Source organism: Bacidia gigantensis (genome assembly GCF_019456465.1).
Source record: "Bacidia gigantensis strain McMullin 20006 chromosome Unknown contig_304, whole genome shotgun sequence".
NCBI lineage: Eukaryota > Fungi > Ascomycota > Lecanoromycetes > Lecanorales > Ramalinaceae > Bacidia > Bacidia gigantensis.
In genome coordinates, this window is record NW_025408609.1 from 353,482 (window position 1) to 376,026 (window position 22,545).

The 22,545-nt window shown below is 49.5% G+C and overlaps 5 protein-coding genes and 1 non-coding gene across 6 annotated transcripts; 2 read left to right on the plus strand and 4 right to left on the minus strand.

Moving 5' to 3' along the window:
- Positions 1-2,131: 2,131 nt before the first annotated feature.
- KY384_008741 (uncharacterized protein) lies at positions 2,132-3,732 on the minus strand (the record flags this gene model as incomplete). Its single annotated transcript, XM_044817229.1, has 2 exons — positions 2,132-3,324; positions 3,372-3,732. 2 exons carry the CDS (start codon positions 3,730-3,732, stop codon positions 2,132-2,134), a joined length of 1,554 nt encoding a protein of 517 aa, XP_044665824.1.
- A 958-nt stretch (positions 3,733-4,690) lies between these two features.
- Positions 4,691-5,422, plus strand: KY384_008742 (uncharacterized protein; the record flags this gene model as incomplete). The annotated part of the gene is made up of 1 exon (XM_044817230.1): positions 4,691-5,422. The coding sequence occupies one exon, from the start codon at positions 4,691-4,693 to the stop codon at positions 5,420-5,422; it is 732 nt and encodes a 243-aa protein (XP_044665825.1).
- A 332-nt stretch (positions 5,423-5,754) lies between these two features.
- Positions 5,755-5,857, minus strand: KY384_008743. Its single transcript has one exon. It is a non-coding gene; the product is annotated as a tRNA-Ala (tRNA).
- Positions 5,858-8,500: 2,643 nt separating this feature from the next.
- KY384_008744 (uncharacterized protein) lies at positions 8,501-12,543 on the minus strand (the record flags this gene model as incomplete). Its single annotated transcript, XM_044817231.1, has 6 exons — positions 8,501-9,208; positions 9,283-10,031; positions 10,079-10,346; positions 10,396-11,769; positions 12,013-12,271; positions 12,356-12,543. 6 exons carry the CDS (start codon positions 12,541-12,543, stop codon positions 8,501-8,503), a joined length of 3,546 nt encoding a protein of 1,181 aa, XP_044665826.1.
- A 657-nt stretch (positions 12,544-13,200) lies between these two features.
- Positions 13,201-15,543, minus strand: KY384_008745 (uncharacterized protein; the record flags this gene model as incomplete). The annotated part of the gene is made up of 3 exons (XM_044817232.1): positions 13,201-13,830; positions 13,879-15,374; positions 15,501-15,543. The coding sequence occupies 3 exons, from the start codon at positions 15,541-15,543 to the stop codon at positions 13,201-13,203; spliced, it is 2,169 nt and encodes a 722-aa protein (XP_044665827.1).
- Positions 15,544-21,055: 5,512 nt separating this feature from the next.
- Positions 21,056-21,877, plus strand: KY384_008746 (uncharacterized protein; the record flags this gene model as incomplete). Its single annotated transcript, XM_044817233.1, has 1 exon — positions 21,056-21,877. The coding sequence occupies one exon, from the start codon at positions 21,056-21,058 to the stop codon at positions 21,875-21,877; it is 822 nt and encodes a 273-aa protein (XP_044665828.1).
- Positions 21,878-22,545: the final 668 nt, after the last annotated feature.

Below are 22,545 nucleotides of genomic sequence, written 5' to 3' on the forward strand. Positions count from 1 at the left end.
GCATATCATAATCCGGTGGGACACTAGGGTCTTGCGGATTTGGGACAAGTAGAAGTAAATTCGGTGGGTTTTTATGCGTGCTTTCGCTAAAAGATCAATTGCAAACAGGAGCTGAGTTAGTGATTGTTCCCGCAATCATAGGTCAATAGAGGAGACATGTATGACGAAACAGACATCTTTGCTCAGGAGAGTTGATCGGCACTTTCTCAAAAGCCTCTGCGCAGAATAATCCTGATTAGATGGATGATGGTGATCGACCAACTATGAATATTCCCTTACAAGAAGAACGATCATGATAATTTTCGTAGCATAACAGCATGACCCCAGAAAGCCCAGTTTGCGTTTCGACGAACGTACAAGGATAGAGTGATTTTCTCGTGAGTTGGGACTGGAAGGCAGCCGATTGCATTGACGACTTCTAGAGCTAGTCCACATGTTCTCTGAGCACGCCATACGCCTAATGTCTCTGCTATACATTGTCCCTAAATGGTCCTCGATCCACAGCACTGTTTGCATTACTCAGTAGCCTCAACCTCAAGTCACCATCAATTAGCTGCCACTACATATCCCTCTTAATCACTATAACCTTATACTTATCGTAAACATCCCGTATATCCTCCCTCTTAACCAAGCAATCTCCATAGTGCTCCACAAAATCGACCACACGCTCCTTACGGCCGCACCAAAGACAGGTCAATCGAGCATTCCGCCAATTCGTAGCATCTTCCGTATTGTCTATCATCTCAATGATCCCGGGATCTTCGGCGGGTAATTTCTGACGATATTCGGCTGAACCCTGTTCCATGTCTCCAGGAATCTATGGTAGCGAACGCACAGTTCGTCGAAATGTTGTTCGCATTGACGATGATCGTGGTGGGTCTGGTCGTTCATGGTCCAGAAGTGCTCCTCGACGCCAGCGATTGTGGTCGTGAATTGGCATCCTGGGGCAAGACATTGCAGTTTGTTTTCATCGTCAAGTGTATTTAGACTTTTTATCTGCTGGATGCGGTCAATATTTGATTGGTCATGGCGGTGCAGCTCCCAGTGGCGGACGCGGTGCGCTCTATATTGAGTCTGGTATTCGCATCTTGGGAACCCACAGCGTGACATGTTTGTGGGGAGTTGAATGATACGTCGCGAGTTTTGATCAACCCCTGGCCAGACGCAGAGGTCACAAGAAGACAATTTTTGAATGTGCGATTTGACCGGTATTCAGGGTGGAGGAACAGAACAAAGAGAATGTCCTTGTGAGCCCATTTCTTATGGAAGGACGAGCACAATGCGAGACGGCGGTACAAGACTCGAACACCCTTCGTACGTGAAACACAACTGCCACTGGCTGAAAGACGTGACTTATGTCTGTTAACTCTATTCTTCACAGAAACTGTAAGGGATTTTGAACAAATGTGAAGCGCACGTAAAATTAAGAAAGCCGACGACGAGTGACAGATACTCCAACAGGCATTCATGAAGGCACATGATCCATCAGCAGCTACTCAGGGAGTGAACATAGCGATAGGGCCTCCAATGTATCCTTTCGCATTCTGATGTGGTTTCTGTTCACTACTTCCGACACAAACTCGAATAATTTTGAATCACTTCGCGGACTTCAAAAGATTGCTGCGTCTGGAAGATATGTTCTTGTTAGAGAAAACATCTAGGTGAGAGTCGTATTGGCAAAGAAAAACGTCTAAGCCACGCAAGATTTAAAGCTTTACGCTCTCGCTTTTATGCATTTGGCATTTTCTCGCGTTGAATGACATTAGGTTGGCGGTCAGCAAGTAGTTATAAGTCTGACTCCAAATGTCTAGTAATAAACCATTGAGACTGTGAATGTGGTCGCTTTGTCATACCATTTTTCATTAGAGACGGTAGGTGAGTGGCATCTGACCATGCTCGCTGATAATGCTTTCAAGGCCGTCAAAAGACGTTCATAGAGAATAGAGAATATTGAACCAAAGTTGTGAAATGCTGCAGGCGATACCAGCTAGAGAGCCAAAGGGGTATATATTGAATAGCTATCAAAGAACCTTTGAAATGACACGTTTAGCGACGCGATGACAGTGTTCCTCCGCGAAAATATCATTGCTAGACAATCTATAAATTCGGCCAAGAAGAAAAGGGGGCGAGCTTAGATAGCGCTCTCCTTCTTACTAACTCCACCCTTCTCGCTCCCACTGCTCTCCTCGTCACTGTGCCGCCCGCCTCCAATAACTGCCAAGACTCTGTCTTCACCAGCTGCCTCCTTGATATCGCTATCAGCGTGAACGCCAAAGTCTTTACCCAACTTTTCGGGCCCGATCAATGCCAGGACAATGACATACGCGAAAACGCAACCCATGAAGATGCAAATCACTTTGCCATATTCATATCGCTTGGTCTTGCCCTTTGGCGGGAGTGGGAATCTCTCTCCGATAGTAGTCTCTATAGTGCTACTCGCGCTGCTTACCAGGTTGCCAAGCTGATATGAAGTCCCAACCACAAAGGTACGGAAAGAGCCAGGAGAAAGTTCCATCAAGTGGATAGGGATGACACCCCAAGCGCCCTGTACGCAAAACTGCTCGAAGAAGGCAGCGGCCATGATCTTGTGGCTACCAACGAAGCTGTATGGGTACAACAATGCCCCACCAATGATGGATATGAAGATAATGCTGAATCTTCGCCCAAATATCTGGCTACAGAAGCCGATGACCGTGCCGCCTGTCATGGCGCCAAGATTGGCAACGACCTGTGTGACGGTGACAGCGTCGGCGGAGAAGCTGTATTGATTTTTGAGCATGAGAGGGTAGATATCCTGCGATCCGTGGGACATGAAGTTGAAGCCTGCCATGAGGAGGACCAGGTAGAGGAGGAGGAGCCAGTGTTTTCGCAGGGCAACCTTGCCTTCGGAAAGGAAGGTTGATGTGACGCCTCCTGATGCCTTTCTGACCGCCGCTCGTTCTTGGTATGACTTGGTCTCCGGTAATGCAAGGCGAAAGAGGATGATCAGAACGGGAGGACCTGCGCCAAACCAGAACAGGGGCCTCCATCCGTGTGATGTTGTATCTACCAGACCTCTTGCGAAAGCGGCGGCCAATAAGTAGCCAAATGCGTATCCTTGCTGTAACATGCCCGATATCAGACCTCTGGCTGCTTCTGGACAATCTTCTAGCGCCGTTGCTGCTGCATTGCCGTATAGACCGCCCATGGCTATACCAAACAGCGCTCTGCATGCTAGAAATTGGCTGTATGTATTGCAGAAGCCTGTCCCAAGCTCGAGAATGATGAAGAGGATGTTGTTAACGATGAAAGGCCACTTGCGACCATATCGATCGGCAGCAATGCCTGAAAAATAGTTAGATGGGGAAGATGGAAATGATGCTGATTCGTACCAAATATGACACTTCCCACAGAGCGAAACATCAGCACCAAGGTGATGCCCCATGTGATATCTGCATTGGTATATTCTTTCTCTGGCGTGCTGAATTGCTCCGCTAGTTCCTCCACTGTGAGTGAGACGGTGAAGAAGTCAAATGCATCCCAGGTCCAGCCGCAAAACCCGACAAGGAAGAACATCCATTGCTGGAAATTGAGCAGCGCGAGGAGCTTGAATGGGTTGGGCGCCTTATGCATTGGTGGTTTGAGAGTCGGAATGCGAGTAGCGATGTAGCGGCCAATGGACATGCCTTCGTAGTCGTCATCGCTGTTGCGGTAAGGCTTGAGCTCGCCGCTGCCGGCTTTCTCGTGTTCCATGCTGTCGGTTGACGAAGGACGTAGCTAGGCAGGAGGCCTTTGCAAAGGAAGAAGAAGAAGAATTATATCGCGCGCATGCCCGCGCTGTCGATCCATTACGACGGCAGCTGCGGGGAAAAGGCCAAGACGAAGATGGCCCCTGCATAGTGATTGGCTGAGGTCTAGCGAGGTATTCGGATGGTCGTAGCGGCACGTGTGCAATGCGACTCCCATATGTCCGGTGACGATGTTTTATTGTATGTTGTATGTTGTATGTTGATGGACGAAGTGGAATAGTCTGCTCATTCGAGTCTGACCCAAGACCTTGGATCTAACGCTCTCGCAGATTGCGCCATTGCCGTATTCGAACACTCGGTGCCCGGCACTCAGTCTGGCCTTTCAGATAGTTACTCTCTGCGCGAATGAGTCCGTATCTAAAACTTTGAGCTCGTTCACTCCATAGATGAACGAAAGAACAATGCACAGAAGTCTTACGACTCGCTTAAAGTCAATTGACCCTCGCAAATGCACGAAATTGCTCCGACGTTGGCCTACGATTGTCTCCCACCCGAGCTACCTTATGGTCTGCCGTAGCCAAGTGGAATCGGCATCGGATGAATTATCCTAACTTCTAGCAATCTTTATAACGACGGATCTGCGAATCTTCCTGTTGCGTCTGCGCGACGGAGCACCTGATCCATTTTCCTCTGATGATGGACAAAGCACCTCCTTCTAGAATCCTAGGAATGGGACGGGTATTCTCCCCGAAAATGACAGATAATCTGTCCGCGCAAGCTGATGCCTGCTGGCCATGGGTTGCACCCGGAAGCACTCATGCATATAAGAGGGCGGGGGAAGCTCCTCAGCTTGACATCAACCACATTCCTCTTCACTGCTTTTGACGTTCCTCAAGACATACGTCTCAAACCAACCGCTGCTTCCATCCAGCTATCACAGTCTCAATTGTGCCTACACATCAATGGCAGATACCAAACCCCTCCTAGCCTTCTACGGCGCAACCGGTGGCTCATGTCTTGCCTGCCTAGCTCCAGCCCTCAAGGCTGGCTATACATGCACAGCGCTCGCTCGCACACCCTCTAAGCTCGAGACCGCCCTTCGTGAGAAAGGCGTTTCCGACTCCGCCATCTCCTCCTACCTCCACATTACCAATGGCGACGTCTATGATCTATCAGCCGTGAAAGGGCCCCTCTCACACGATGGCCGCACTGCCTCCACAGTCTTCTCCGGTCTTGGCGCCTACCAGATGACTGGAGAGATCAAGATCTGCCAAGATGGTGTCGGGAAAATCTTCGAGGCACTGAGGGAGCTGAAGACGGCCGAGAAGCCAGTGTTTGTGGCACTATCAAGCACTGGCCTTACAAGGGGTGGGGAGAAGCGAGATCTGCCATATGCGATGTACCCAATGTACCATGGGTTGCTGAAGAAGCCACACGTCGACAAGATCAAGATGGAGGATTTGGTCATGGAAGAGGCGGGGAAGGGAGAAAGTGTGATTGGAGGGTATGTGCTTACGAGAGCAAGTCTGCTCACGAATGGTAAGGGCGGAGGAAAAGTGAGGGCGGGACCGGAGAACGAGCCGGCGATTGGGTATACGATTAGCAGGAATGATGTTGGGGAGTGGATGTATAAAAATCTTGTCAAGGGAGACAAGGGGAAGTGGGTTGGAAGGAAGGTCTCTTTGACTTATTGAGTAATATCGCGATCCATGCGTATCTATGGGGCTTAGTCTTCTCCCACTCCACTAATAATATTGATACCCTTTTCAACTAACATATACCTCTATATGACAGAGCCGCGCGCATATGACCCACATTGCTTATTAGCCAGATGAATGAACCTCGTATCTAGCTCTGTAGATCTAATTCTATGACTATTCCATCCAAGGCTTCTCAGAGATGACGTAGCAAACGCCAAGCACGGCCAAGATCCAGAAAAACCCTCCAAAATCAACTTCCAATTGCCCCAAAAAGTCATTTATGCTCCGACTGATGAAGCACAAGTGCCGTAAAGAGCTAAAAAAATTGGAGCGGCGGGGAATCGAACCCCGGACCCCTTCCAAGCGGAGATGTAGCTTTTGATGGCTACGGCTTGCTAAGGAAATATTATACCACTAAACCACCGCCCCATGAAAATATAGTTCTTTATTCTTTTATATATACCTTGAGAAATTAGGTATGCTTCGTCTGCCAGATTCGCAGCCGCCTGATTGTTGATATCAACATCTTTTGATGCGGGACCTGTTGCGTTGATATCACAAGACAACCTAGTAAGCTCTCGGTGACGTATTGTTTCACATGCCAGATTCAATGAAGGAAAGTGCTTAATGACTTCTGTCTCGATCTTGCTAGGAAGTGTGAAGGGCGAGATATCTTGCACCTAACCAAGGCGATCCGTGAATGGGATAACTTGTGAAAGAATGTGTGAAGATGCAGTGAAGCGGAAGCGTTCCAAGACGTGTGAAGCAAGAAATCCTTAAACATTCCTCTGTGTATGTCTAAGACAATGAGAGGGTATGACATTCAATATATACTATCCACACAGCAGGCCGAGTATATAAACCCCCGTCTTTCCCCTTCAAGTCTTCTTTCTTTTCTACTCTTCACCTTTGTAAATATATATACTCTGGAGGTGGGAGCAGATCCACTGTCGTCTCCTTGCTCTCTGTAATGCAGCCGCAGAGTACATCTTGCCCTCTCTATTAACAGTAGGACATCACAGAACTCATCTCTTCAATCGCCGAAGCCATGAATCCGCTTCATGAAATACGAGCCGTAGCTCTTACTGCGTTTTCTGTTTACAAAATATCCCGATAGCGCATCCGCAACTCGCGGTACTTCAAAGAGGAAGGACAGCAGATTTGCGTCCACTCTCACAGACAAATTTCTTAAGCAGCAACCACTTCCGAACCAGATCTCTCGATATTTAGGACGTAAAGAAACCATCAGTACACATCAGGCGTCTGCGTGAGGAGCGCGTTGACCTACCAGAGACAAAGATTCAGTCTAGTCCGTCGAAACATGAAAGAAATGTCACTCGTTGTTCTGCTAAACAACCCGCGCCTCCACCCATGCCGGTGGACGCTGCAGCGAGTGTGGCGATATCGACGCGATCCAAGCGAGAGAGTCAACTTTTCGACATGAAATAGCATACATAGTGCGTAGCGCTGAAATCTAGGGCGCGAAGTCCAGGGCCAGATTTTGACAGACTTTTGGTTTTAAATATATATGTTAACTATCCTGCTGTAGCGGAGACGGCAAAGTGGTACTCGCAGCGCTCCCAGCACCTGATTGCAAGATATCTTCCCTTGCACGAACACCACACTGTCACGTACTCGAAAGCTGAGGGGTAGCTCGAAAGGCGAGCGCGAGCTCCAAAACCAGCTTGGCAGACATGGCTAAGTGATGTCAACATCGACGCCTTTCTCGACAACTTAGTTGCGGCCTATCGAATAAGCCGAAATGCTTGCAATCGAATTACTTCAATTCAGAAGGCGAAGGATTCGCCTGAGCAACAAAAAGTTCTCCATCGAATCAGGTTCAACTCAACTACAACTCAAGTAGCATTTCTGTCTTACAGCGTCGAGAATCACCGCTTACTGTTCGCGGTCGAGCCAAGCAGGGGGAAAAGCCGTTGCTACGCTTCATGGAAGTTGAGCAGACAACTACATCGATACAAGGATTTTCAACACAATCGGAATCTCTTATCGAGCGCGTTGATGCTCCGCTGCAAGGAGACGAGAGCGACTGTGGCCTCAGAGCACACAAAAGGCTTAAAGAGGCGGAAGGTTTGGAGGAGGTCATGCAAGAAACTACGGCGAAGCAAGCTCCAAGCTGGACATTGTCAGCACGAGTCAGGATGGCATCGACAAGCGCTACGGAGCCGGACACGACAATCACCACTCCATGGTGCAAGTTGGAACTCTTCACGCCCTACATCAAGTGTCGTTTATGTCAGCCTGCGACACCAGAATGTCCTATCCAGGCTTCTCTCTCGACAAACGTGACACAGAGCCGGATCAAAACAATAACCACCACGATGCCAGGTAACCTAGACAATCACTACGGAGCCAAGCAGTACCAAAACCCACCACGCGTGTTGCCACTTTCAATACAGTCGTCTTCATTGCAACCATTTTCCACTCTGACCTTAATAAGGCCATGCCAGATTTTTGGCCTTCCTTACGGTCAGGATGATCAGTTGGTGGGGCCGTGTTCGAGCGGAATATCGTCCCCTGCCTATAGGACTGACTTTAAGGGTTGGATAAAACGGCTTTTTGTTGGTATCATGGCGTGATTGTGTAGCTGAAGTGGGGAAAGGGGGTTCTTCTGACGATCTGCCATGGGATAGAATACACGCTTTACAGCGAATGTATACGATGGTCTTCATGGGTTTGAAGTGGGGGTGTGAAAGGCTGGGATAGATACGCATACTGATTGTTTTGATGACGCGGTTAGGAGATTCGGGGGTTGGGGGTCGTGATGGGGTCTGAGGGGACAAGATAAATGCCAGGGCGAGGCGATATTGTGTTATTTAGTACGCCTTCATTACTGCTCAGTGCTGTGAGTGTTAACAGTAGGAGGTAGATATATCAATTAGGAAAGGAGTGAAAGTTGGAGGGGAAGAACCATATTCATTCGTTCCACCAAGCTCCAGGCTCCAGGCCATTTATCCTTCTATCGCACAACTATCTGTCAAAAGATCCGTCGATTCTACGAAAAACAAAAAGGTATATTCCTTTGCCCCCCATTAATTTTGCCCCCAATTACAGTTACATATAAAACTTCATAGCCTCCTCATACCCGGCTCCCTTCAGATCCTTCGCAAACACATTCCCCACCGCCAGCACCTGCAGCATGTGTTTCATGCCCAGCTTCTCCCCGCTGATCAATGCCACGCTCTGAGCAGTACGGACTGCGTTCTTGATCTCGCGGCCATTCAGCTCGTAGGAGGCTAGGCGCTTCATATCTTCATCACCGAATGCGCCGGGTTCGACGCCATGGGAGCGCCTAGCTGGCTCTTTGGCGTCCGCCTTGGACTTGACCGGGACGGTGGAAGAAGATGCGGCGACGGCATTGTTCGTAGGAGCGGGAGTTCCAGCAGTGATGATCGGCGCGTCAGGAGAAGTAGGCCCCAAAGCACGAACCTTCTCGATAAAAAGCCTCCAGATCGCTTTCCGGGTCTTGATATCGAGTTCGCCATAGCGAAGGCCGATATGAATTCTGCTTGTAAACGCGGGATCGAAGCATTGGACACGGTTCGTGGTGAGGAAGAGAATGCCTTGGAAATACTCGAGCATGCGCAGGAAGATGGAGACTAAGGCGTTTCGGCCCAGGTCGTAGTTCGTGCGGGCTTCGAGGAAGACGTCTGCTTCGTCGAGGAGGAGGATCGCGCCCCAGGTGTGGGCTACGTCGAGGATAGTGGTGAGGTTGTGCTCGACGTCGCCGCCTTTGATGCCGAGTTCGCCTACGCTGACGGCCTGGAGTAGTCTCAGTATTAGCGATGAGGCTGCAGATAAAACACTGTCAATTCATAGGGTTTGATCAGACTTACATATAACGGTTTCCGGAGTAGTTCAGCGATACCTTCCGCTGTCAGTGTCTTGCCTGTCCCTGGAGGACCGTGTAAGACAGCAACCAATCCTCGTCCCTTGCCTTGAATGACGTCGTCGATATTGTTGTTCCCTTCGTACTCGTGGCTCTCCACTAAGGCTTTGACGATAGTCTTTTGGTCATCAGGAAGGATCAAATTGTCGAACGCGCTGTCATTCCATTGGATATCGGAAATACCCGAGACAGCGAATTCAAGCCAAAGTTTCTCGCTGAAGGAGAATCCGAGGGTTACCGGCGAGGCAATGAGGTAGTCGGTGTCTGTGAAAGTGTACGCAGGTTCGTCTGTGGTGGTCGCCTTTTGTTGCGAGATCGATTTAGATTTTGCCCTATCGTTATTGAGTGGGAGATCTTCTAGCTCAGGGGCAAGTTGCTCGCTCTCATCAACTGTGACTTCGACATAGTAGACTTCGTCCGGATCATCAGGGTCTTGAAAGGCTTTAAGTTTGCGCTTTGGCTTCTTCTTCTTCTTATGTGAGTGACTGGCCAACGGGTCAGATTGGGAAGCACGGTCATCAGAGCTCGAAGAAGTCTCGTTGATCTCTTCAACTTCTGCGTCAGAGGCTGGGTCGTCGATGATGTCTTTGTCAGGGGGCTTGACGTTTGAGAAGGGATAATTTGGGCGAAGTCGGCGGAAAGTGGCTGGATCGATCATTACGCGGCCGTTGACGAAGACTTTGATTATTTTACAGTCTTTCTGAAGGATATTAGCAAAAGGAGAGCACTTGAGTGGACCAAACTTCCTTTGTAATATGCTATGCCTTTCTGAGCCTTGTATTGCTTCCCTTTTAATGCAACAAATTTCTTCCCACGCTCTATGAGCGTCTGCTTGAGCTGTTCGTGCTGTGGATGGTATTTGAGCGGGTAAACAGTAAGGCTGGTGATTGGACGGACGCCCGAAAAGTGCTTGATATCTAAGGTAGTGCTTGCTATGCCGAATCGCTTTCCATCATTGTCTAAGAAGCGCGTATCGATGTCGTAGTACTCGCCTTGGAGAAGGCTTTTCTCCTGCAAACCGTTAGATCTTGATGCTGGTATGGAATTGATGCACATTTACCTTGCTCACGTATGCCACTTTCGCCGCTCTTGGTTGCTCATCGTGCCCGTAAGTGCTTGTGTAGACAATATCATTACTCTTAAACAGAGCCCACACTAGATCGAAGGTGATACGTCCCTTTTCTAGTAAAGGGTAAAGTGTCTTTTTCGTCTCCTCATAATCTTTGTCTAGGTAGTCAATGAGCACTTTGAGATGTTTGCTGGCCTGCTGCAGCTTTGCCTTGATAGCTTTTTTCCTTGTTTGCTCTATCTTCATTTTCAACCCCTTCCGATAGGCACGTAACTCTTCAAGATACAGGAAAACCATGTTAGGATTGACAGCAGGCTTGTCCACCTCGAGTGAGATACCTGACTCTGTTCCCATGACGTAGAAGAGCGCATGCTTGAGTGGTTTGCTGAGAATATGGAGAGACGTATCTAGATAGCGGTTCTGATGATCCATACGTCGTACGACATTGAAAGCGTATTCTTCATACTTTTCAAGCTTATCTTCTTGAGTTGATGGCTGTTTGATGAATCGATATTCTCGCTGCGACCACACTTTGTCAAGTCGAACAAACTCTGGCTTCGAGCCCTTGGCTACATTAACGCTATCGTCGGAGCCTGTCTTCTTTGCATTCGCTCCTCTGTCTCTAGAAGTAGTGGCTGAAGAACCGCCGCCACCACCGAAACGGAGAGCTTCGAGCTGAGAGATAGCGCATTTCAAAGGATCGTTGTGAGATACCACCACTGTCGCCGAGGATCCCACGGGTGTTTCCATTCTGTCCGACTGAGATTCTTCTGTGTCGTCTTCAGAATCTGAAGACTTTTCATTACTACTTGAAGTATCTAGCGTGTTCTTGACAGCTGCCTTTTTCGCCTTGATATAGCCATCTTTTGATTTCCTGCTTTTGACCTTTTCCTTCTTGGCTACCTTTGCCTTGGCAACTTCGCCTTCGGATGAGGAAGAGTCGCTATCCGTAGTATCTGCCTTAGCTTTTTTGGACGGCTTCTTCATGTTCTTTGACTTAGTTTTCGAGTCAGCCTTCCGCTTCGTGCGCTTCTTTAAACGAAGTTTCTCCTCCTCTGACGAGTCTGAAGATGTGCTTCCTTCTTCGCTGTCTTCGGTATCTTTGGTCATGTTCGCCTTTTTCACGGTCTTAGGGTGATTATTCTCGATTTTCACCCATTTGGTAGGCTTTGAAGATGTCCCCAAGCTTTTAGTCGATTCCGATGGTGTCTTTACGTTTGTGGCTGTGAAGTCAGTCACACGCTTCCAATCACCTCCAGGGCCATTTTTGGACGTTTCAGTATTCCGTGCATAGCTGAAGACCTGCAATCCGATACGCTCAGACATCGTCGCCAATTTGACATTGTATACCCATGTTAACGCAGGCTATCAAGTATAAACGCTTTTCGGCCTCTAGTTGCATAGCGTCGCTCAACATACCCCCTTGCTTATTTTCAATTCAAATCCAAAGCCCCCTTGAACATTAAAGTTGTACATCCGTGACCTCCCATATACTCCCAGAGCTCCTGCGCAACGCAGGCTACTACCTGACTACAGATTTTTCAATCCAAAATCAATGGACATGCTCAGTCCCATTTGCCATATTGCTTAACTTGCTGTAACACTGACCTCCTTCGGCAACCCAATACAAGCTCTCAATTCCGCCTTCTTCTCGCTGGCTCCCAACCCCAGCACCTTCACATCTAGCGCCTGCAAGATCTGTATGACCTGATGTTGTGCCATTGTCTTGATGTCCCTCTCGTGCTTCGGAAACTGCCTTACCGCTCTATTGGTCCCCACGTCGTGCAGTGGGGTCAAGGTGGTATGATTGGGATTGGCTGACTGTGCGAGATGCGAATTATTTGTGCGAGCGACCGCATTATGTTCACTGGTAGCGGGAGTCAGCACGAGCGAAGTAAGGGAAGGGGGCCAGGGGCGTGGGGACAATAAGGATGAGGCAGGGGCGACAAACTTCGCTTTCACACGTAGCTCGAGCTCGGTGTTTCGCTTCTCTAGTGCTTCCTTTGATGTTATAAGGTTCTTTATCTGCTCTGCTTGCTTGTGCTTGGCTTGGGTGAGGTCATTAGCTTGAGCTTGCAGATTTTTGACGCTTTCGGAGAGGTTATCGAGGATATGCCGTTCTTGGTATGCTCGTGCCATGGTGGGACAATGGGTCGCGTGTGGAGACAAGGGCTATCGAGTAAGACCGTGGAACAGAAGAGTCAATGGCAAAGAAGAGGTATTGGGATGGTCGTTGCAAGAAAGTTGGCAGAAATGGTTCAAATGGCTGGTAGCTTCCTTATCGATAAGCCTGACGTCACCCCTGAATTCGCCTTGTTGGTCTGGCCCGTATGGGGCTGTATGCAACGTTTCAGGTATATGCGCAAAACGAGAAGAAGAGGAGAGAAGAGAACAGAGTGGCTGTCGTTGTAAAGAAATGAAGTACAGGAAATCAATCAAGACCAAAGTCATGTAGAAGATTTTCCTATTGAAAACTGCCTAAAACATCTTTGCCAACCGGGATATGCTTCCTTGTCCAGAAAACGCCAACCTGCAGGGTACCGTTCGCAAACATGCCACTGCTCACAGTATCTATCAATGTGTATGGGAATCATGCTCATAACCTCTTCCCCGTCCTTTCAAGCGAAAGTCGTTGATCTTACTCCTCCCTTCCTCGCTATGCAGAATAAGACCGGAAGACCGAATGTGAAGTGAATGTGTGAAAGGCAACGAGGGATTTCGACGTTGTTCGGGTTGGGACCATGATGTTGGAAGTGTTGATATGGAAATGAAATACTGTTGAGAGGATGCCGTTCTCTATCCACTGATAGCACTCTGGACATCTCCTTGTTGGTGGAGGTTTTGCGCGCTGGTATCCAGGTAGCCTCCGAAATCATATGACCCTCGCGACTGGGTCAGCCCTGGTGTGGCCTGCTCATGTGTGCTATATGGGTATGTCTCAGACAGGCTCGGCAATCGGTTGCTGCTTCCGTGATCGGAAACGCTTCTCGACATGTCACTCAGAAGCGAGGCAGCATCGTGCGATGAATAGAGTGCAGCATTGGAGGTATTCGCACGAGGTCGCTTGTATGGCCGACCTCCCTCATATGCACTTGCGGAATTCATGCGGTGATGATAAGCCGACGCACCATAGGGGCTGCTCTGCATTGACGAAGGGAAGTAATTTTCCGTATAAGGGCTCGGCGCGTTCGACATATTGTACTCCGAAGCAGCTAAGCTTGGTAGTGGGGAGCCGGCATCATTGTATTGACTTGGTATACCGTGCGGGGACATCGTGTTGGACCGCAGACTCGAGGCATAGGCAGAGGCATTCCCGTCAGAAGCTGAACGTGACAGGGTCGAGTACCCAGGCGAATCATAATGATAGGAGACGGTGGAGGTTCGTGGCGTGCCAAGTGCTCCAGCAGTGGATGAATAGCTGGCGGACTGTTCGCTGTCAGCGGTGGTTCCTTCAATGGATCTAAGTCAACTTACATATTTGGAAATGATCTTCTTCAAGGCGTGGCCGAGGATCTTCCATGGGAAGACCTTTACATCTTTCTCAATATTTCTGGGCTTCGGAGCGGGAAATCCCATGATGATCTTGAAGAATTCTTCACTGTCTGCCTTCCCTTTGGATACGGTCTCAGGATGAAAGCCTTCAAGGTTGCGGCGAATACGATTCTTCTCTTCGACTGTGAATCTCAGAGCAACAAGTTGCTCCAGGAGGTAGATCGTATCTACACTCGTGACGAAACATTCTTGGCGCTCCTCCCACCAGATACAACTGACACAGATGCTGTTTGGCTGGCGTTGCTCGGCAGTCACAGGGTCGAAGGTGGCATTGATCGTGCTCTTCTGCTGCGAGCGCTGAAATTGGACGAGGCGGCGCTTGTTCTGCCATTCCTCTGTGGACCAACCTTCTGTCATGCTGTTGAGGTCACCTTGTATCCTCAAGACCGCCTTTTGAGGATATATGTAAGGATTGAAGGTACTTGTGCCTGTTGAGGGATTGGCGCTCGGGCTCCCCTGTTGGAGTGTAGTCGTCCTCACCAGCATTGGCTGAGACTCTGCAGACGACAGAGACAGGGATTGTGTTTCGCCACCGAAGTTGGGGCTACGTCCGCTCGATGTTGTGAAGTTAGGGCTCCAAGCCGAGGCCTGTGATCCCATTGGGCGAAGTAGAGATTGTGATGGCAATTGGGTTGGTACGGAGTACGGATCACGTTGGCGTTGGAAGGATTGGCTCCGGCTCAGAGGTGCGAATCTTCTCGAGCTAGTATCCACCTCGACCGAGTGTAAACTGGAGGGATATGCTACTGGAGAGGCCGATGTGAAAGGGTAGCTGCTCTGCGTACGACTAGACGCACCGATCTCTTCCTCATCTGACATCTTTCGCTTTCTGCTGGTAGGATGTGGTGAAGAATAGTGTTGGCCCGCTCTATATTCAAATTGGCCAACATCCACAGTGCTGGCGTCTTGGCCCGAGCTGTCCTGCATATGCAGTTGAACCTGAACTTGAGGAGTCGTGGACCCGGTCTCCGAGTATTGAGGAGCACTCGCAAGGATCATGTATTCGAAGAGCCCGCCTGTTGTTTCCAAACGTGTTGCATGCGCAGTTGTGTGTTTTGAAGCGAAGCTCAGTGTAAGAGTGAAATTCTCAAGTGTATTCTCCGACCGAACATATACATTCACTGGCTCACCACTGGTCCCTTGTGAAGGGTTCAGTGACTTGACCTCTGGACTCGCACGCACGTCGAAGTCAGACAACTCCCCGGGAGAAGCGCCATATGTACCGCGAGGCTGGTCCGAAACGCTTGATCCGTAAGTCTCTTGGTCAGAGTTCTGGTTGTATGCCAAATCGTTTTGTTCTTGTACGTCTTCGTTTTCACGTTGCGAGAAAAGACGCTCAAACGAGGCTTGGGACGGTCGGGTAGAACTATATGGAGCACTCGCTAGAAATTGGTAAGTGTCCTTATCAGTGTTCAGGCCTAGCATATGGTTAGTCCTTGACCTGCCTATAAATAACCTCGGTGGGAAGGATCATTCGGGCAGTATGATGGAACCTCAAAGAAGTTCCGTGGACCGAACTGGCAAACAACAACGCAATCACTTACCATCGATGCAAGCATTTTCATCTTTGCCATCGCATCCCGACATAGACAGCAACGCTGTCTGATAGTCAGGCTTGGCCAAAAGACCACCGCCTTCCTGCTTCAACGCCAGTGACTCGGCCAGATCGTACCGTTCACCAACAATAATTGGCGAGTGCCGGTTCTAAGAACACGATGTCAGTCAATCTTTCAGTCCATGTTTCACGATATCATTCAACAACGCCGAAAACCATTCATCATTTACACGAGGCAAAGGGACTGTCAGTGTAGTGATTGTGACCGCTTCGGTAGATACATCGACAGTCCCACGCTGAAAGCTCACTCCAGATGAGAAATTCTTCGAATAAAGGGAAGGTCAAACTTACATCGATATCTGGGGGCGTTGGAGAATCCAGCTTGTCTGATTTGAAGGATTTGGGGTGGATGTAAGAAGAAGGATTTGGAAATCGAGTGTTCAAAGGATGTAAGGGCTGAGTGTTGAGGTGCCGAAAGAGTATGCTTTTCTCGTTCTAGCTACCCTTGCCGACGTTTGGTGAATGACAGTCAGCTCGATCAATATTCGGCAGATCTTGCTGGTTGAAGCTCTCCTGGCTTGGTCTCTCCGGACAGGAAGGTAATCTCGCAACAGTAAGATGGTCTTCAGTTTGTGCAGTGACCTGATTTGGTTGGATCTATATCATGGTCAGACATCCGATTGCCAAAGACGAACATGTGGAGACAGGCAGTCTGTGATTCACGTACGAAGGAGTGAAAGACCTTGCTCAGTCCTGACACTTGGCTTTGGTCTGGTGGCGAGGGAGGGGTCAAAACAACTTTGACGCAAGGGGAGAAGGCAGAGGTACCTTTTTGTGATAAACCTGAACCGGCTGACGACAACTCACCCCACGTCGAGCTAACCGACAGTTTCCATCATATTTTGGGAATCCTTTGACTACGCGGCTAAGCAAGATGTGAGAGGTCGCAAAGAACGATATGTGACCTAGCAGGCTAGCAGAGTTGATGCCTCGGAGAATTACGATAGCTAAAAAGAAAAACGCGACCAAATGCAAGCCTTCCAAGCGCGAAAAGCTATGAGCGGTCGCGGCAATATCTACGATATCGAGCGAGGCTTTGTGAAGCGCAACGATGGAGATGACGGGCAGCAACGCTTACAAACATAGATATTTGCAAACGCCGTCTAGCCGTGAAGGAGTGATAGTTCACGTACAAGCTTTCCTGCCGTCCTGATACACGGCTGATCAGTTGTCACCCATGCAGACGCTACCTTTTGATGTCAGGCCTTCGCAGGGGCCCTAGGGGCAGACCTGGCGGTGGCCTATGCGCCAAGGTTGAATCTGGAGAGCTCCTGGCTTTCCTTCTTCCCTTGAGGGCTGCATGGCATGCGAATGGTGCGACTTGGGATTGTGACTCGGCCCAAGTGGCTGCCATATTGGCCCTAAGGCTGGAAGAAGCGAGAAAGGTCTCGCTGAGCCTCCAGGCCTGTGATATGAGTGAAACTAGCGGGAGATCTTGTGACCTGCGTCCTCGACCCTTTGTCGGATATGAGCAGTCGGTGAATTTGGGAAGTGGCATGATGGCATGTCAGTGGTCAGATATTTTCGATGATGGGAGCAAGGGGGCAGGTCTTAATCTCAAACGCCAAGGATCGGTGGTTCGGGGGAGCCTAAGGGGGAGTCTAGGGCTTCCGGGGGCCCATTCCAAAAATAACCCGCCTAACCCCCCTGGAGCGTCGCTAGAACGGTCGCAACCTTAAACCCCCAAATCTCCTGCCTCTCGCCCTCTTCACCTTCTCTTCTATGCGTCAAAGCAGATCAGCCAAACACTGGTGCCGCCTCACTCCTGCCTCTCTCTTTTCTCCACGATGTCATCGATTCGCGCCTATGGGGCATTGGAAAGAGAGACATAATCCAACTGCACCGAACAGCGAATAGCCCTCGCCATGCATCTCCTGGGGGGGGCCATCGACCACGCTACCGGGACCGAAGAAGTTGCCAGCTGGGTCTACCCCTCCAGCGAAGAAGTGGGGAGGGAAATGTGATTGATGATATTTGAATGCAGTTTTATGACAGCCGCCAACGGCCTCCTGCATCCATTAGGGCTGACTTCATCATCTCGGGCCTTCTCCTGCCTCCACCACCGACCGCGCTCTCTGTCGAGGTCGTCTGGGGTACATCTAATCAAAGCATTACGCTAACGCCACGGACCACCACCAGCCGCATCGACCATACCGAGAGCGCCGCGTCGCAAATCAAATTGATACTAAGAATATCTTCAATCCTGGTATGATCGCCATCGTCGTGCGACAGTGCGGTACGCGAAAGCCAGTCCTGCGTGTACCTGCCAATCACTCTGATCGTTTCATGTTTTAGGCTCTGCGGCTCACCTCTCTCGCCAACGATTGCCGGGTCCCCATCTTTCGATCGGTCTGATGATTATGCCTTTGGCAGTAGTCGGTCTGAACCTTGCCGGCGAGGCAGTGTCTGGCTATAAATAGAAGCAAACAACCTGGTCTGTTTCCCGTCCCCCTTGCCGCTTTGGTCCGCCAGAGAAACGGAACAAGAAACTCAATCCCCACCACCTCACTTCATGAGACCACGAAGGGCAGTTTCAGGGCAGTTTCAACGAGAGCTGTCTACTTCCACCAGAAATGGCGTCGGCGGGACAAGCAAATGACCAGGTGCAGGACGGCGTCGTCAGAACTCGGCCCTGTCCGTTCGCTTTTGCCTGTATTCGACCTAATGCGTCATCGTTGACCTAATCAAAATAGCTATGAAGCGCGTATGTGCTAGCCGACCAATCTGTCCAGGCCATTTCAACCCTTTTCCCATCTCGCTGGAGGCTTTGAACTAGAGCAGGCATCCCACTTGGTTCGGTGCAATCGTAGGAGCTGCGGCAGAAGTAGAATCGGCACGCTGACGCTGCGTCAAGTCCGCGCCCAACCGGAGCCATAGTCCAAAATGATGCCGAAAGAATAGATGAAGCAAGCCATTATGCCGTGATGGATATCCCTAGTTTGATTGTTGCGGATGTCTTCATCATTGAGGCTGTGTGCCAACATTGACTCAGTTGAGTGCTAGATTTGGTCGCGATCAGTAGAAGAATATGCAGCCTTGACCCACAAGCGCGGGGCTACGGAAACCATTGGTAGCAGACTCCCAACGAAAGGGCCTTTTTCGTGGCTTTGGCGCTAGAGATTGGTATTTGCGAAGGCTAGTGAGGATGAAAGCACTTGCTTGGAAAGGGCGAAGCTGTGAAGGTCTCACAATGTAGCCAATGGCGCACCCTAAGCACTTGCCGCTCTGTTATTGGCTCACTTCGAGATCGAAGAGTAGGTTTCTCTTTCCGCTAGCTTTCGAGCACTGTCGAAGAATGCGCTCGCGATGTGATGCCCATACCGACTGGAGGAGAAGAGGGTTTCTCCAAGAAGTTCCGTGGGCATTCTCTGCGTCTAGTACTTTCACGATCGTGTTCTGGTAGTCTACATCGTACTGCGCTGAGAATGAACGAAAACGCCCCTGCCCGAGTGTGAATTGATCCAGACATTCGACTATCATCTTTTATCCAGATTAGGAAATTCAATACAATCTTCTACCTTGCGTTCTCCAAGACAGAAGAATGTCTTTCTTTCCACATCAAATACCCTAAATAAACGATGTGGACAACATGCTCCACAAGCCTATGCATGGGAATGCTCTGGTCGCTATCGTGCCGCTATTCTACATACCTATGTATCACCATTCTCATCTTGCATTCAAAAATGGCTCTACCACCCAGTTGTAGTAGTCATGCAAGGATATCTTGAATGAGCCTGGTCACTTTGATCAGGCTCCAGCAGACCATCCCTCCCACCCATTGAACCTTTTCCATCATCGACTAAAGCTTGAAAATCGAAGACTCACCGACATTGGTATCTGTCTCCACAAACCTTTCACTAGACTGATGCGATCGAATGAAGACGGATTATACTTAGGGAAAAGATGGCTTCTTCATTATTTGGATATCCAATGCCCATATACCGAAGTTGATGATTGAGCTCGCGGACTACCCTCCAAGATTGAAAGAGTATCCACTCGTTGCTTATCGACTCTGAGTGCGTGCATGATCCATAGCCCACATCGACGGCTTGTGAAATTAGTCTACAAAATGCGCACCCAGATGACACTTGTATTGGTGCCAATCAGGCATAGCTCTCTTTGAAGCCGCCTACTTTTTTTCTCAAGTACCTATGCTCTGACACTATCACCTGGCTACATGCATAATGATCACTACCATGAATCCAAACACAAGTTTCCACAAAAATGCGATCTCTGCCCAAGCTTTGTCTCGTTCGCGATGTTTGATGGTACAATGATTCAGCCGCAATGCCAATATCGACGAGAACAACATCACACAAACGAGGACATGTCACCCTTGGTCTCAACAAATACTGACTTGTTGATTGCAGTCCCTGGCAGAAATGCTCACACGATTCCGCGAGGTTACGTACGTCACTTAGCCTCACACTCAGATGTGAGAGACGAATGCTAACACCGTACCTAGATTTTCCAAAGTCGGACCATTCTCCCTCTTGGCGGACCTTTGTCCAAGAAAACCCCCCTTTACTCAAATCTTTAAAGATCCACCTCAATCAGTGCCTCACATGCCTCATGGAGGCCCCCGAAGGCTGCTCGCTATCCGACATCCAAAGCCCTGTCTCCTCATCCCTTACGCATAATATCAGCGCTAGTAATGAGCACGTCTACTGAGCCTGGGTTGGAACATCACTATCTACACTCCAGCCTACTCTATACGCTGCCATGGATTGGCCAATGCGAAGCATTGCCATCCTGGAAGAATTCCTCAATCACTCTCGAGAAGTTAACACCAACATCGATCTTTGGTTGGGCACTCTACGGGATTGGTCTGTGCTGAATTTGTTCACCTCTGAGGTGGTACGATGCACCTTCTCGTTTGGTCACTACGTCTACTTAGAGGTATTTTCTCTAGCAGCGTACATACCCTACGCCTTTCAGGAGCACATGCAGCTACATTCGCCTGGAGACTATGACCCAGGTGAAATACAATCAGGAGCCTTTTCTAAAGTGGTGTCCCCTGCCTACGACTTGTTTCCTCAGCCAAGATCAGTCATTGACTATCTTACAAATCCATACCCATGACCAGTGAAAAGATGTGGGAAATTTGAGTTGCCTCACCCTAGCAAGCAGTCCATTCTGAGGATTGTCTGTCGATTTCCTCACATTCCTGTTTTCTGGCATCCCCACGTGATTTTTGCACACTGCTGTTTTGTCATTGTTGAGCAGTGCTGAACTCCACGGGGCGTGAAGAGCTTGTGTCACATCGAACAATGCATGCATCTCTGTGAGATGATGTTGTAGGTCCTGGTGTCGACATTGCATGGTTCGCTCGACACCTGCAGTAAAAGACAGAGAGCCTCGTGCTTAAATTGGAGGGATTGAGTCTCTCCTCGTTTCTTGTTCTCCTCATCTCCAGCAATAGTCGAGCTCAACTGCCACCTCGCCATCGTCCACAGATCAATCCACTCAAAAAGACTACTCAATATGGCTCCTGGAGGAAGCTTTTTGTGCAAGGCGTTTGGTATCGAGCAAGCCTTGACAGCAGCTGGCTACGAACCTATAGATCGGCGTGGTCGAGCTCGCAACGTACCACGAGAACGAGGTGCAGAATTTCAAATACGAAACCGAAACTTTGAGTATAGGGCGAGACCACGTACATTCATCGGCGTTTTCCAAAACTCACTTGCTAGTCTCCAGGCGCAACCACCGGCCGGAGCTCAACCGAGGGCTCATAGGCGTCCTGGACCAGCTGCAGCTCCTCACTATGGTGGAGTCTACCCTCCAGGTCCACCGGGCCCACCGGACCCTCGTCAGTATCAGAGCCCCTATCAGCAAGGTTATGCTCCAACCGGCCCACCTGGGCACATGCAGCAACATCCTAATGGTGTCAATCCTGGCGGTCATCATGCTGGAGGACCACCTCCGGCCTACGAGAATATACGAGACCGCAATCGACCTAGGAATCGTAGTAATAGTCGTGCGTCTAGTCATGGATCCGGCAGCCAAGCAGGTACGTTACCACGCCAGCCTCATGGTGACGACCCCCTAGCACGACAGCCCCGTCTATTCTCTTTGGAAGAAGACGAACCTTCTGGCGATGAATACGAAGACCATGATAGCGTTGACGGTTCAAATGCTGGACCCGCTGATAGACGTGCGAAATCCCCTCAACCCCCTGAACCCCGACACTCTCCCCCTCCACCAAATGACATACCTGCCACTTCTAACGGCCGAGGTCGCGGAGCCTCTAACTCTCACAACAACCGGAACAAGAATCGCAACAACCGCAACAATCCGCGACGCTGATGAAGAACAAAGTCGCCACAGATGAATGGCGTAGGAGATGATGTGCCGGTGGTGAAGGATCTGATGAAGATTGTAAAGCTCATGAAATTTTGGACAGCACTGAGTTCATTGGAGGGTTGGGGGGTATATACAATATCAGCATCGGTGCTGAGTTTCGGCATTACAGCTTGTTCGGAGTTTCCAAGAGGTAATGTTCATGAGTTCACTAGCAACTAATTCTAGAATCATCTGCTCCACCAAATTTGCAATTCGTTCGTCCCGCAGCCATACTCGAACACCATACGATAGCAAGGCTGGATTCCTGCTTTTTTTCTGCGTGGTGTTCCGCTGCTTGACCCTCATACAATCTCTTTGTTGAATCTAGCTGACTCTCAGCTCAGGAATTTCCGCCTGCACAGTACAATGCAGTTGTGTTTCTTTGACCATCATTCTTTGAGAATTTTCGACTAGCTTGGCCAAAAAATTATCACAATGCCATTGTTATGCCTCGCCTCCTCAGATTTCTTGGGTCCTCGGAGCGACATAATGGCGTTGTTCTTTTTTCTGCCTCCAAAGAAGATCCCTAACTGACAACGGGCTTGTCCTTCGAGAAGCTAGAGGCTAATCATTGTTACCAGCCGACTCTCGTATATATTCACCATCCGCGACGTCAAGGCAAACATCAGCTT